The 17029-nt window shown below is 35.2% G+C and overlaps 1 protein-coding gene across 1 annotated transcript in view; it reads left to right on the top strand.

Annotated features, from left to right (window-relative positions):
- The first annotated feature begins 11129 nt into the window (after window positions 1–11129).
- Window positions 11130–17029, top strand: part of LOC103250793 (egl nine homolog 1-like) — a 22632-nt gene continuing 16732 nt past the window's right edge. The window contains exon 1 of the mRNA XM_021708200.1: window positions 11130–11348. Within this exon, the coding sequence (XP_021563875.1) occupies window positions 11130–11348 (219 nt within the window). The remainder of the gene's footprint in view (window positions 11349–17029) is intronic.

Below are 17029 nucleotides of genomic sequence, written 5' to 3'. Positions count from 1 at the left end.
AACAACCTGCAAACTCTTTCTCATTGTGTCTTTGGAAGTAAAACTTACTGGTTTCCTTCTGTAAAAATGTTAATAAGTATTTAAGTTTTGACAAGGCACTATATCAGATTTTAATTATGAAGACATACCTTTTTTTATTAATCTTATGGAGTTGTCCTAATTGTTTTCCATTGATTTATTAAAAAGTGTTCTCAGATTCCAAAAAATATTTAAACTTATTAATACAATTAACTAAAAGAGTTTTTAATGGGACTTGTTTGTTCTAAAGGCATCCTTGGGAATAATAATTTAAATATTCACATAATATGCAATACCAACAATAGTGATACAAAACTTATCTTAATATCTCTCTACTTTACCTTGTCCACAAAATCTTATCTTTGATAGCACCCATCCATGAGCTTAGTACTGCAAAGTGCTGTTTAAAGGGGACATTAAAATTGCATTTGTATCGTGACCCGCCTGGGCAGCAAGACCTCATCTCTACAATAAATCAAAAAATCAGCCGGGCGTGGTAGCGCGCTCCTGTAGTTCTGGCTACTTGGAAGGCTGAGGTGGAAGGATCGCCGGAGCCCAGCAGATCGAGGCTGCGGTGGCCGGGAGCACTGCACTCCAGTCTGGGCGACAGAGTGAGACTCCAACTCAAAAAAAAAAAAAAAAAAATTGCATTTGTATACGTAACCCTGATTTTAAAGATGTATCTATTTATACTATTTTTAAAATAAAAATTTTGAAAATAGTATAAAAGGCCGGATGTGGTGGCTCAATCTTGTAATCCCAGCACTTTGAGAGATCGAGGTGAGAGGATTGCCTGTGTCCAGGGGTTCAAGACAAGCCTGGGCAACTTGGTGAGACCTCATCTCTACAATAAATCAAAAAATTAGCTAGGTGTGGTGGCACGTGCCTTGTAGTTCCAGCTACTTGGAAGCCTGAGGTGGAAGGATTGCCTGAGCCCAGCAGGCTGAAGTTGCAGTAGCCATGATCTTGTGACTGTACTGCAGCCTAGGTGACAGAGTGAGACCCCCACTCAAAAAAATAAAAATAAATAAAAAATAAATAAAATAAAATTGCATGGTGCCTCCACAAACTCATGATCTTCTGACCAGCCAGAGGTGTGTTTACTTTTCTACCTGGCCTTCCTTGTGGTTGTTTCTAGTCAAATCATGCTCTTACTATCTCAATAATCATCCTAAATGTCTGTCTTTTATTCAAGCATTCAGTTCTACAAATGTTTTTCTCAGTTAAGATGAACAGAGGAAAACTCCCTCAGTATTCTGGCTACCCTGAAATGTAAAGTATATTTATTGGCACCTGCTATTCCTCCTGTTTCCAGGGAACAGTGACATTCTTCCTTTTCTATGATAACACTTCCTTGAGTGTCCATAACATCACTCCTCCTGACATATCTCTTACTTTAAAACTCAAGTTTTCCTCTCCCAGCTCCTTCCCCTCAACACATAAACTTTAGAACAATAGTTCTCTCCTTAGGGTATCACTTGAGGGATACTTTAAAACAATATGTACTGAATAAAAGTCTTTTCACTATTTACACTAAAACTTTCTTCTTAGTCAAAAACAAAGAAACAACTTTCCTGAGATGAGGGACCTCGGTGAAGCTTGTTAGGCAAGGTACCTCACAGGTGACTTTGCCATTGACCCAGTAAAGTTTGGTGTTGAGTCATAGCTTCAATATCATCTACTGACTTAGAATCTAAATTTTCATAGCTTCCTACTGTGATTCATATACACATTATGCTTGAGAAGTGCTGATTTAGGACAGTGGTTCTCAATATTGGCTATACATTAGAACACCCTAAAACTTATCTAAGATTAACACCAATTCCTAGACTCCTTTCCAAACCACTTAAACTGGGATCTTGGGAAATGGTAGTACCCACAACCTACATTCCTTTTTTTCTTCCTTTCCTCCCTCTCTCCCTTCCTCCCTCCCTCCCTCCCTCTACTTATTTTCTTTCTTCCTTCCTTTCTCTTATGCTTTCTTTTTCTTTCTTTCCTTCTTTCTCTCCTTCCTTCCTTCCTTTCTTTCTTTCTTTCTTTCTTGAACATCATAACATGTTCTCTGGTTATCTCAGAAATTGGTTTTGTGTTTTAAAGACCATTTCCAGCAACCCCTGTTCAATTTTCTGAAGTTTAGTACTTCATCTATTTCCTTTCCATTTTGGTGAAGTAATTAGTCATATATATTTTTGGCAGATGCAGGGACAAGACAGATTTTTTGCTTGTTAGTTTGTTTTGATGTAGATTCGATTTTTTCATCCTATTAAAGAGAAAATACTTTACTCACCAGTAAGAATAAGATAATCACATTATAGGATTGTCATTTAAAATAAATTAATCTCCTTAGCTAATCTCTCTAAGTTGGATTCAGTATAAATTTTTTCCAGATAATACATTATGTTTAAGAAATAACTTGAAGGAAATATTATTTAAGAATGTAACTTAGCCGGGCTCGGTGGCTCAGCCTGGAATCCCGTGCCTTTGGGAGGCTGAGGTGGGTGGATTGCCTGAACCCGTGGGTTCGAGACCCACCTGGGCAGCGAGAGGTTGCGGTGGCCGGGAGCAGCTACTGCACTCCCGTCTGGGCGACCGAGTGAGACTCCAACTCAAAAAAAAAAAAAAAAATGTAACTTAGCCCAAGCTTTGAAAGTCAAAATGACTGACATTTTTTTTTTGGTCTTCTGTCTTGAAATAAAAAAAGGAAAAGGACAATACAAAATGAACTCGTATAGCAAAAAATAAGGATGGTGATCAGCAAAGGACGAGAGATTGCAGAAAAATTATGGAAGAGAAAATACTGATAGGACATGTGGGAAAATGAAATGGTCCTTGAAACTTGCAGCCCAAAATACATTGTGGAAACCCTTCAGTGGGGGAAGGGGCTCATTCTTCAACTTCCGGAAGCTCTGAGCTCAGAGGCATTGAGTAAGGAGTGGCACATGGGGCTCTTAGCAGGAGGATTGGTGGGGATCTGTGTACAGCGTTATTAGTCAATACACTCCTCCATTGTTAACTCACAGAGTGCCAGTAATTTGACAGTTAGCACTTGGGAAGGGGGCAGCAACTGGGGTCTTTCCAAGAAAGAAGTTAAACCAAATGGGACCTTAGCTAGAGAACCAGTTCTCACCCCCTTCTGTTCTCTGTCCCTCACTGCAGAGATCAAGCAGTAAAAATTTCTTTTCAGAGATCTGATGTGAAAAAAATACACAAACAAACAAATAACAACAATTAATGCAACAGCAGAAGAAACCCACAACAGAAACCCACAACAGCCACCTGTGTTTCTTTCTGAAATTTAAACCAGACCATATAAATTCCTAGGTATTGTGTAGATCAGGGACACAAAAGACAATAGCCACCCAAAACCAACTGATCATAAAAAAAATCAGTACTTCATTGTGGATGATGGCTAACCATAGAAAGATGTGGGCATGTGATTCATACACAGTAGGAAACTATGACAACTAGATAAAAGAAACAACAAAGAAATGATAAAGAACATGCAGGTTTAAAAATAAGAGAACTGATATTGAAAATAAAATTCAAAGGGCTAGAAAATGAGTTAAATAGATATCTCAGAATATAGAAAAGGTTTACAAAGAAAACTGACAGATTTGTGTGTGTGTGGTTGAAAATTTATATGTCTGTGTTGGACTAATAAAAATTATAGAAAAAGAGAACCAAGGAAATAGAGGGTAGGAAATTATCAGGAGATAATATACAATAATTCCCCATATATGAAGAAATAGTGAGTCTTCACACTGAAAAGACCTGCTGAATTTCCAGCTCAATGACTGAGAAATCATCTGCCGCCACTTGGGCGCACCATACTGAAACTTCAGAATTCTAAGGACAAAGAGAAAAAATTTAAAGGTTCCAGAGAGGAAAAAAGAAAATACTGTTTTCAAAAGAAGAATCAAAATGTCCCTAGGCAGTTTTTCATTAAGATTGGTTGCTAGCTGGGCTCAGTGGCTCAGCCTGGAATCCCGCACCTTTGGGAGGCTGAGGTGAGTGGATTGCCTGAGCCCGCGGGTTCGAGACCTACCTGGGCAGCGAGACCTCATCTCTACAATAAATCAAAAATTCAGCTGGGCGTGGTAGCGCATGCCTGTAATTCCGGCTACTCGGAAGGCTGAGGCGGGAGGATCGCCGGAGCCCAGCAGTTCAAGGCTGTGGTGGCCGGGAGCGGCCACTGCACTCCAGTCTGGGCGACACAGTGAGATCCAACTCAAAAAAAAAAAAAAGATTCGTTGCTAGTCAATGAAGCAATAACTTCATATTTCTAAGGAAAATTTAACTAGAACTTAGAATTTTTACCCAAACTCAATGAGGTATGAAAGTAGACTTAACATAATTTCAAGCACATAGGAGTTTAGCAAATAAATCTTCCACATGTCTTTTCTGTGAATACTTAGATAAGGTAACCACCGGGATTCAAGAAACAGTAGCTCAAAGAGGGCAGGAATGGAAGGCTGGGCTGATCGCTGTGCTGAGGGCCTAAGTGGTGACCTGTCCAGATCAGACCAGTAGATCACTGGGAAAAGTGAGAGAATTTATAATAGATAATTCAAATAAAATGACAGACAATGTAGAGATATGATAAAGGCCGCATAATGCAAGAAAAAGCGAATTTATCTGAATCTTAAGAAAGAATAAAGTTCTTTATAAGAAAACCCTACTTCAAATATGAAACACAATGAAATGTGGCATGATTTTAAGCAAATGACTGAGTAAACAAGAAAAGATAACTCAATCCTGATGCTAGAAACACTCAGTTTAAGGTGACACCAAGGTCATATGTGACATCAAACTCATAGAGAAGAAAGTGTAATTCTAGAATAAAATTTGTCCCAGTGATAAATATTTACATGCTTATATAACAGTGTATTACAAATGCTACCTATTGATTTTCAACTTACAAACTTTAATTATTGTCAAAGCATTGATACAAAAGAAATAATATAGAAGTAATAGGATACTGACCGAAGATGGCAAAAAGAGGAAGAAGAAAGATGAAAGAGATGATTCTGTTATATTAAAATATAAGTTGGCCACGAGTAGAAAACTAGAAGTTTGAGAAAGTGTATACAATTTTTAAAATAATTATTAAAAAATCTAAAATAATTATCAAATCTCTGTATGGTAGAGAGAGATCTAATGTAAAAAAGCTTAGTTTTTATAAAAAGACTAAAGCCACATTTCAACAAATCAACAAAGTAGAATAATATGTACATTGCTTAGAATTTTAAATGTAACTACCAAAAATATTAACAAATGACTAAAAGTCTTTAGGAAGTGAGAATAGTGTAGCTAAAGTGTCTTGTGGAGTATCTTATTGTTCTATATCCTGAACTCCTCTGTGTTACTTGATTAATTGTTATGTATATGAATTCATTCCAATAATGAAAAAAATTTTTAAATATTAATTTAAAGATTTAAAAAAGGATTATAAGTTATGTGAATGACTTCTTTTCAAAGGCTTTCATTTTTGGTAGTTAGTCTCTTTCCAGTTTGTTTCTATGCGTTTTTTTAAGCCATTATTCATGCATTAAAATTCTGTCGTATATTATTAGTTTTTTTGTAAAAATACATTTCACTTTTTTATTGTGTATGTCTTTACAAGATACAAAAGCATTTTTATACTGCTCCAATTATACAGTGTAATATAAAATGAATAATCATTGAATCGAGTAGGTCTGGTGAAGTATATCATATTTTTAAATGTCATAAACAAGTCGGGCTCAGTGGCTCAGCCTGTAATCTCGTGCCTTTGGGAGGCTGAGGTGAGTGGATTGCCTGAGCCCGTGGGTTCGAGATCCACCTGGGCAGCGAGACCTCATCTCTACAATAAATCAAAAAATCAGCCGGGCATGGTAGCGCATGCCTGTGATTCCGGCTACTTGGAAGGCTGAGGCGGAAGGATTGCTGGAGCCCAGCAGGCCGAGGATGCTGTGGCCGGAAGCGGCCACTGCACTCCAGTCTGGGCGACAGAGTGAGACTCCAACTCAAAAAAAAAAAAAAAAAAAAAAAAAAGTCATAAACATTTTAGACAGTATTCTTATCATGCATTATTTGAATTTTTAAATGGTTTCGACTCAAATGAGTAAGATTTTAATGCAGAATAATTACATCTTTAATAAAACCTTAAATGCACTTTTTAAGCTACATTTTAAAAATCATGTAAAATAGCATGACTATGGCAGGAAATTATTAGTAATATTCAATGATCTGATTTGCTGTTTTATGGAAATCAATGAAAGAGAAATGATAATTAACACTTGTCATCTTAGTGAACTTAATGCCATTAATTCAAATTTTTGCCTCAGACTATGTTATTACAATTATAGTTTGACATTGATATTTTATTATGTAAATTGGGTATATTTGGTATTAATGTAGAAAAATTTTCTTAGAGAAACTTCATTTATTGAAGCCTCTAAGTTGAATCATGAAAATAAAAAGTGGGAGAAAATTAATTTTAGTTAGAAGTTTTGGCATCTGACTCATGAGCTGCATTTATATCCTTTTAAGTCAATGTTTCTACCAGTAATAAAGTATACTGGACATTGTTGTTTGCTCAAGCTTCAACAGACCTCCCCCTCTTCTCCTTCCTAACAGGACTCTAGTTTATTTTATTTTATTTTTCTTTCCAGCTACCCTCTCTAACTTCAGTTCTATAATTTCATCTTGATTAGTAAACTAACAAGACCTAGCATTTTCCTGGTGATTGAAGTGAAATGTCCCAGATGAAGGGCTTAAGAGAAAGATGGCTAGTTCACTGTGGGACTCAATTTTTTTCTTTGGCTGCTTATGAGCAAAAAAGCATGGTACCATTGCCACTGGTAGGGATCTCATGACAAAAATGCACCAGCTTGAGGACAATAGTACAAAAGCTGACTTAATTAATGATGATAGAAAAAGTTTGATTGACAGAGATGGTTAACAACAAGGCCGGGACTAGTATGAGACATGTGAAATCCTAGGGCAGAAAATTTTAGGAGATACTCACTCTGCACTTGTATGACCTTAGTTCACGCCCTGACTCACAAGACCCAAGTGAGAGTACTTACAAATCTATAATTTATTTCAAGAACAACATACACTACACTAACAGGACTAAAGTAAGAATAAGAATACCAGTTAAAGGTGCTCTCACAGCAAGGGATCCAGGGACACTGAGTTCATGCTCTACTTCTTCCTCTGTGAAGGCCTTACTGACATGCTTTCTATCTTGATCAGAAGCCACGTGACCTGTGTATGAAACCCCCTCAGAATGAGGATGGCCAAAATAGTCTCAGCTGGGATTTCTATGCTCTGCCGATTACTCAAGCATATTTTTACTACATAACCAGCCCAATTGGAGTGTTCTCTAGGAGTCTCTGGGCACATCATCAGTCCGGGCACAGATCAGGTGCATAACATCTATCTCACTGTCATTGATACACTATGCTAGCACACGCGGTCCAAAACCTTTAGACGCATAGTTGCAAAGCCACTGTATTAATCAGCGTGTTTCATACACGACCAGAGTTCAGTGTCACAAAGGTGTTAAGTCTTATGTCAGTAAAACAACTCAGACCAATTCCAGGCTTGCTGGACTGTCAAATTGCCCCTAGAGAAACAAACACTGAATTCTTTGATGACATCACCAAGCTGCTAACTAATCATCTCCGGGGCTAGTTCCTCTCTAGTTTGTGTGTTAAAAGAGACAATATCTCTACATCTTTATAATACAAAAATAAAATAAATTTTTTAAAAACCCACATCTTTATTAATAATAAAAAACAAGACAATAGATGTCCTTACTGTTTAAACTGGTTGCTTTGAAGTTTGTATTTCAACAGCTAACACATTCTAACTTATGCAAAGGGAGAATACTTCTTTTATCTGCAGCTATTTGGGAACAACAACAAAAAAGATAAAAAGGGCAAAGCACTATGCAAGGGAAGAGGCTTACATTTAGCAAACCACTAACTCGAATTTTGCCAAAATCTTTTCTTTTGTCTAGGAGAAACCCCCCTTTTTTCCAGAGAAAGGTAGATGTGGTGCTTCTGAAACAATTCTATCATATGTAAAAAGCATAATTTTATAAATTATTTGGTTCCGTGATGTCATTGCTTACTATGAGGAGGTTTTGTGGAAGAATATGTTTAACTCTAACTCTGATGATCTTATGCATTTTATCTCTACATATTCTTCTTTGTCTCATAGTTCTGTTTGGATAATAGTTCATGAATTTAGTTTACATTGACTAATTTCATAATTGTCTAGTTGACATTAATTTTTCCTATGGAAATTGGCTATTAAACAATAGCTTAAACAGTTCTTTGCATTCAGAAGAGATTTATACAGTGGGATATGTCCTTTAAGTAACAATTTGGTTAAAGAACTACATATTTATATATTTATAACCTGCTCTGAAATCACACTGGCCTTTGTCCTTTAGGTAATCAGTCCAAGTGGGAAAAAAAAACCATAAAATATTATTTCCTATTTTGCTGTTACTGAATCTTTCACACTTGTGATTTCTTGTGATGCAAAATATTTCCAACTTTATTGTAAACACGAACAAGCAGAACATTTTTAAAAAATGAAATCACCTACTCAAACCTGAAACAAATCCTTCCTAAGAAGGTCATACGGCAAGCTCTGTAATGACTGCCAGCTTCCCCTGCACTGCTGGGCGAGTGGACCCATGCATACCGAGGGGCAGAAGGCTTCCTCTGTCAGGAAATTTTAATTTCCTTTGTGGCAGTGGTTATGGAAGGAAAAAAAAAAAGCCTGTCAAAATACTTTTAATGGATACAGAGTATTAGAAAATATGTAGAGATGAAGAAAATGTTCCCACTAAATCCAGACTGAGTTTCTTTAAACAGTAGTTTTCTTTTTTTAAATTCGAAAATATAGTTTACTTAAAAAGTAAATTAGAGAGAGAGAGAGAGAAAGAAAGAAGAGGTTCACCTCCCAAAATTAGGGAAAGGGGGCCAAAGCCAGGAAACATGGCAACGGCCATAGCTCAAAGAGCACTTCCACACCACAGTTTAGTAAGGTAAAGGTCAACAGTAGTTTTCAATTCTGACTATACATTAAACATAACCTTTAATCTTTACAAGATCTGGAATATTTTAAGGTATAGATGTCTGCTTTAAAAATTTTTTTAAATAATATTACTGATATGGATTTTTCAGGTCAGCCTGGGCTTTGAGAGAGTCAGCTCAATGGGTCGGCCAACTGAGCCCCAGACAGGGTCAGCTTGATGGGCTGCCAAGCTAGCCCCAGAAGTGTTGGCTCCAATGGGCTGGCAAGCCAAGTCCTGAGAGTGTTGCTGATTTGGTGGGCTGGCAAGCCTAGCCCCAGAGTGTCGGCTCTAATGGGCTGGCAAGCCAAGCCCTGAGAGTGCTGCAGCCCCCAAAATTGTCTCAGATTCAGAGTCTCGTCTTCTTCCAGCAGCTCTCCCAGTTCAGTCAGCTCTACCAGCTGGTAAGCCAGCCTCTGGGGTGCATGGCTCTTTGGTTCCGATGATCTTCTGCAGCTCTTCAGGTCAGGATTCTTGTCTCGTGCCCAGGAGGAATGAGGGACACTTTCTGTCTGTGACAGACAGAAAGTGAGAAAGCGGGATTTATTGAGAGGATAGAAAAGCTCCCACAGTGGGAGGGGACCCAAGTGGGTTGCCCCAGATTGAGTTTTTTAAAAAGACAGTAAACTTCACTCCCACATGAGTTTTGGACTTGCGTAACTTGTTTGAAAATTTTGGCTCCAAATACTTGTCATGAATTAAGTTTTATTTAGAGTTGTTGACTGTCTAGTTGATCTGATGCTATTGTCATAAACTTGCCAAATGGTTATTTTAAAAATTCCAAGTGTACATAAAATAAAGAGATATTTGAACAAAAAATTCATAAAATGAGTTAATATGTAAAAGCAGTATGTAGGGCAATGTATTATTACAGTTTTCAAATCATAGCTACAATCAAGGTCTAATTTTAATATCAGTCTACATTATTCTATACATCCTGCTTATTTAAATTTAAATGTAATATTTAAAATATTAAAAATGAGAATTTGATGAACTTTAATGACAATATTTATCATTATTGTCTGCAAAACTCTAAAAATCTTCTTTATTCTAAAAAATAGTGACACATGATAATGGATTCTTTTTAAGTAGAGAAATTTTTAAAAATGACTTTCAAGTCATGCTAAAAAATAAAAAGGGGCAAAAATTTATTTGGAAAGCATATGGCATCATAAAATATAGCATAGTATTAAACCTCAGAAACATGGCTTTCAACCTAGATTTTTCAGTGATCATGTGACCTTGGGCAAACGGTATCACTTTCCTGGAATTCAGATTTCTTATATTTCCAAGGAACGGATTGAACCATATATCTATTGTTTCTTAGTTTTTTTAAGTCTTAAGTTCTATTATTTATAAATGTCTGAGATTCTCTTGCAAGGGTTTTTACCATCAAACTATGCCCACGACTACAATCACTTTATGAGCATAAAAGGCCCAGTTACCTTTAAATCCTGTAGACTTTATCCTGACCATTTAAGCTCAAAAGTTTTATCCATGCTCTCACTAGCACAACAGAGGCTGCTTAAAAGTTTTATCCATGCTCTAATTAGCACAACAGAGGCTGCTCCTACTAATGCTGTCTCAACTCTGACATGTTGTTACTGCAATATCAGATTATGTCCTAATGACATTGCCTCATGATATTAGTTTCAAAATTTATTTCCAATTGATGTTGTAGTGGGAGATACATACAACTAATGCCCCTCCTTCCACACCCCACACACAGTGGTGGGAGAATAATCCCCCACAAGCACACCATAGAGCTTTTGGAAAAGAGGATACTGAGTAGCCAATGCCTGATCAATCTTTTCTCAAGAAATTATTCTGATGAACATTAAAGCTCTATAATCTTAATCTAAATGCATAGATTTTGTATTCCTGTTGTTTTTCGAGGATACAACATATCACTTTTATGTTGTATTCTAAACACACGACCTAGAATTCCATATATTGAACATGTGTCTCTACCATAGTGCAGCAGCTCTCAATGCAATGAGGAAGAGAGTCACAAAATAGGAAACTACAAAATGCTATGGGGAACACAAAAGAGGAAGTGATAGATGACTTCTGCTTTGCCAGTCGGAAAAGTTGTCCCAGAAGTGATGTTGGAGTGGGAATTTTGATGAATTTTAGCAGCTCACTGATTAGACAAGGGACAGATCGAACATTAACAGGCAGTGGTGACAGATGTGAAAATCTGTGTGGAAGTTGTACAAGGGAAAATGGACAGAAGTGCCTGGGAGGTAGAAAAGTATCAGGCTGTGGTTGGGCATTTTATGCCATGCTGAGGAAATTGCACTTCATTTTTTACGTCATGTTGGGTCATGGAACTTTTTTAGATGAGAGAAAATAGGACTCAGTTTGCATTTCTGAATGAGCATTTTGGTATAGCCAATAGAGTTCCTCACAATGCTCAGAGCATACCTTAACCCTTTCACATGAGGAATGAAAATCAAGTTGTAGATACCTTATTGACAAAAGTGATATACAAGTTAACAGGAGTATAATTTACTTATTCAGTAGGATTTGGTTCATTTATTTATACAGTTGGTTCTCAGCATTTGTGGTAATTAAATTCTATAAAGTTGCTGAGCACATGAAATTAGTAAATACTGAGCCACGGCTCCTAGAGAAAATACACGGTTCAGTTCCCATGAGCCTCTGGTCACAATATTTTTTAACTGACCAATTAATAGCCTTGTTTTATATGTGTTTCTGTTTGAAGACATCTTAGTTGATATATATTGCTGATAATTAATATTGAGCTCAAGTACTAAAACTCATTCCTGAACAAAGCTTATCTGGCATGCACATTTTCTCTGTAAGACACACACATCATAGCCTTTCAGTTCTTAGGCACACTAGACAGCACTTCAGCACTACACTTGAGAGACATTTTAAATAGTAAATCACAAACAAAAAGCACAAAAATGTGAAAAACCTTACACTAAATAGATTGCGAAAAGGAAACTTGTTTACAGTATGAAAGCTAAAAACAGAAAGCAGAGCTTTTGCCTTGTGTGACCTTAGCTGGGAACATGTGTATTTTGGCTCTGCACATATCCCTGAATGACTGCCAAAGCCCTGAAAGTATTGATTTGGGAATTATAAGTACATTTTAGAAAGTAGGCAAATTTGAAAATATGAAATCTGTGAATGAGGACGGACTGTCTATTTATAATTGCTTATTTTAAGTAGACTATTGAAGAAAGACTTATTTATTAGATTTCATGAGGCAAATTATTAAAAAACATTTATAGACACTTGCTAGGCAAAAACTGTGCTATGTCTGCTATTTTCCAAAACCTAATGTAGAAAATATTTTGTTTGCATCATATTCTTATTCACTCATAGGGAAGATATTTCTGATATAAATAATAAATTTTTTTAAAAAGGATAAATTTTCACTCTAAAACATGGAATTTATTCAGTTTTCACTAGAAAGCTTTGCCTATTCACCACTTATATTCAATGATACACAATATAATTTTGTCCTGGATAAAATTCTTGTGAAATTTATATTATATGTGGTATTTAAAGTAAACTGATAATTATCCCAGTGATCATTCTCTTTGTATTTCTGAAGTTGACCATAAAAAGAAAGAAGAATGAATTAAAGCTCTGAGTAAAGAATTAAATATATGCCACTAATTGATAAATTGATTAAACTGATCCTCAGAAGAGTCAATGAAAAATGAAAGATGAGCAATAATCTCATTAATTATTTTTCAATCTCCTTTCTCTTGCAAGAGCTTCTTGCTAGTGTTAATCTGTGAAGCCACTGCTTAACAGAAATATGCATCTCATCTTCTCAGAATAATAGCTGCTTTTGCCAGCCAAGAGGTCAAAACAATGGACGCACAAATTATACATATTCATTAGTACCAATTAAATAGTGTCCTAACTAGGGTACCTTGTCCTAAAATGCTGTAAAGTATTAATCATTCTCTTTAGTTGTCAAAACTATTTACATTTATTGAGGTAATTGTTTAGCTTTGCAAAATTCAACTAAAATTTTGGGAACAATATAATTCATTAATATAAATGATAAGACTGTAACAATTTCTTATTGACAACCATCTTCTTTGATATGTTCATTTATAACTTATTCTTTTATCTAACAATAATGAGTATTTACTGAAAAGTAAATAACTGAAAAAGTATGAAAAATGCATGCTTATGTTTTTAGATTATCGCTTTTATTGGGTTTTGTATTTAGCTTTAGTGGAAACACAAAAGTTTCATCATTCTTGTTTATGTAGAGGAGTAAACATTCTGGTTTTTCTTTTCTCCTTTTTATTTATTTTATTTTATTACTTTATTTCACTTTAAGTTTCAAAACAAAGTTTATTAGGGAAAGAAGAGAGGAAAGAAAGGGAGACATGCCAGAGCTGGTAAAGGCAAGAGAAACCTCGCTGCATTCTGGTTTTCCAATGGATACAAATATCTTTCTGGAAGAAAATCTATAAAAACATTTTTGAACTGAATTTATCTATAGAAGTCACAAAGTGTTCTACTTAAAGCATTTGTTCATGTAATTGAGAAACTGCAAACACAAATACAGTATATGTATTTATTGCAACAAACTTTGACAAAATCTGAAGGTAATAGAATGGGAAGCACAAATGCAAAATTTGTCTTAAATATTTCACCGTAAAATTTTGACTTCGTTCATTACCTGTCCTAAACACAAACTTCTATATCTCCCATTATCTTGTGTTTTAGTCTCCAAATTTTTTCTTTTATTCTCATCAGAAAAGCCAATTCATAGACTCTCTTACATTTTTTACTACCTAATGGAACCCTTGCTGTTTCCATCTCTTGTAGCTGTATTCAGATTCTGGAAGGTTTATGACCTGTGAACCATTTTCTTCAGGGCGCCTTTAAAGTAAAAGAGTATAAAGTTATACATCACAAATAGAAATTTGCCAGGGGTTCTTGCAGGGCATTGGAAATGGCCTGTGAAGGGAGGGATCCTGAGGTTTAAGCTTCCTTAGCTTTAAGTCTGCCTCTGCCTATCTCCTTTCCCTTCCAAATCTGAATTGTGATTCATCACTTACTCACATTCTTGTGGAATCTGACTCTCCATCTCATCTCCTCAGACCTCACTTCCAGATAATGAAGGTAAGGTGTTGTTAACCATATGAACTTGAACATTGCCACCATTATTGATTTGCGACCAATAATCTGGTTTAAGTTTTCAATCCTGGCTGTAAGGTTTACACTATACCCTTAGTAAACTCTTTCCTAGCTTCCATGGAGGTCTATTTCAAGCATTTTCAGTAATACTCAAAACTGTAATCCTCCCACTTTTCACATCAGGCTTAGAAAATCTTGCCTCTTACTGTATAGGAAAAAAGAAAACTTTAAGAAATTTCTCAGTATCATTTTGCCAAACCTACTCCCATAGTTGCATATGTAGCAATCCATTTTTCCTTCGTGTTATAATAGTTGATCTAAACTTCCATCGATGCTTTAGCTCATTCTTCCTTCTGTCTTTTCAGCAACTCCTTTCACTCAATTATCTCTCCCCTTCCTTACAACTTCACCTTCTTTTTCTTTTGTGACTCCTTCCCATTTTTCCTAGGTATGGACCTGTATCTATTTTATCCTTTTAAGATCAACTTTTTTTTCCTTTTAAGACCACTTATTGCAAGGTGTAGGTATCTTTACTATACTTATTATTTCTACAACTCCTCTTATATGCTATTACCACTTGACTTTAGCTTTGAAGTATTTTTGTCACTAAATGCAGTGGAGACATTTATTTGTATTTATTTCAATTTCTTGAAGTCTTTAATATTGTTACTTAATTTCTGTCTTTTTCTTGACTTCTATCCTCTTACCACTTTGTCTTTTCCTTTGAGTTATCCTTTGCTGAGTCTAAAACCATTTAACAGGCGAAAATATGTATGTTTACTAATATTTATAATAAATATTAAAATTATGTGCTAACGGACAGACCTAAGTGCTATTGTAAAAAATAAAATTCAAGTAAACACAGTATTAAAGACATGTTGAACCACATTATATATGAAGTTTCTCAATGGAGAAACAGCATTGTCTGAATTTTACCTCACTTTTATTCAAAGACTTAAAGTTGGATTTCTTTTCAAGAAATCCTTAAATTACTGTCATTCAGAATTAAATGATAGGTTGAATCCATAACACAAAGTAAGTTATATTTGGCATGTAATAAGAGTCTAGTTTGGGAATGTAATTGACATGATCTTCTTTTGCTACACATTTGCATATCTTCATCTATAAATAAGCTGTCTTGATTCATGACATATAACATGAAAATCATATAGCAATATTGAATAGAAATTAATATTTGAAATTGCTTTCTATCTTGATTCTTTGAAAGATGTACTTATTATAAACATTTTGTAAGATTATGACCAGGAGTAGGGACTACGAATATCTAACTCAAAATCAGAAATTTCCAAATTATTTCCACTAGATAATATAAAGTAAATGATAGTTATGGAAAGCTTTGGTCTTTAGGATTAATTTTTTAAATTGTTAAGGAATTACTGATATAGGTTCTTAATAGTATGTTTGTGATTAAAAGAAAATGTTTATTTATTTCAATCCGTTATTAAAATGTATTTTTATGTGAGTTCAAACTAGCCAAAATATGACAATGTATTCCTATTTTTTTCTTAACCTATTATTTATCATCTCCATGACATTGAGATAGAAATTTTTTCTCAGATCTTTAAGTAATGTTCATAACACCGAGTAAAATTTTAAATTATAATTCCATCTCAGAATTATGTATTTCATCTTGTGAGATTTTTTTAGGTAGCTTAATCATAGTATAAGCTTTATCCAGGTCATGAAGTATAGTGGTTAAAAGGAGGGGTTTGTAGACACAGATGCCTGGATTTATCTTCCAAATCTGTCACTCAGCCTTAATTTCTCAGTCTTGTGTTAGTTTGTTAAACATTTCATTTTATTTTATTATTTTTATTTTATTTTATTTTTTTTGAGTTGGAGTCTCACTCTGTCACCCAGACTGGAGTGCAGTGGCTGCTCCCAGCCACTGCAGCCTCGATCCTTCCACCTCAGACTTTCACGTAGCCGGAATTACAGGCATGTGCTACCATGCCCGGCTGATTTTTTGATTTATTGTAGAGATGAGGTCTCGCTGCCCAGGCAGGTCGCGAACCCGCAACATTTCATTTTAAAATATGATTAATAGTTTCCACTTCATGTATTTTATTGAGGAATAAATGGGATAATTGATAAAATGCTCAGTTTACTCAATAATATGAAGTTAGTGTTAAATGGGGGCCTAGCTTAATAAATTGTTAATAAGGTTGTTGATGTTGATGACATATCCTAAAATGACAATAATTGCAATTTAATAATCACAGAAATATTTAAATCTAATATTGAGAGTAAATGTTTTTTATGTCATGTATTTATTCATGTTCTTAAGACACATATTACCATGAACTATATCTTAGTTTACAATTCAAAATTTTAACCTCAATAATCTTTAACCTTTAACCTTATTACAAGACAGGTTTGTGCTGCAAAATGTACTCATCTGCGAGAACATAATGATATACATTCCATTGCCCTGCTATCACACTTCACAGTACCATAGCAATTTGCAACAAAAATACCATCTTAACATTTACTCACTCATGCAATGAGAAATAGAGACATCATATAAAATGAGTGATTTAAGTGAGTGTGATCCACTTACATGATTTATTTTTAAAGTCTGTTTTTGCAATCATGACTTAATTATGAACAGAAATGTCCATATTTCAACTGCCATGGAATTGAGCAAATTGGGCTGTATTTGTGCTTAAACTGAACACCAAGGTCTAAAGATGGTTGTATATTTGTATAGGCAAATCAAGGTCTAAAGATGGTTGTATATTCTTCAAGTGTAGCTTCTGTTCAGGGTAAACT

Source organism: Carlito syrichta, unplaced genomic scaffold (assembly GCF_000164805.1).
Source record: "Carlito syrichta isolate Samal-C Ts95f unplaced genomic scaffold, Tarsius_syrichta-2.0.1 Scaffold135019, whole genome shotgun sequence".
NCBI classification, from domain to species: domain Eukaryota; kingdom Metazoa; phylum Chordata; class Mammalia; order Primates; family Tarsiidae; genus Carlito; species Carlito syrichta.
Note: the sequence above shows the minus strand (reverse complement) of the source record. Positions and strands in the feature narration are given on the sequence as shown.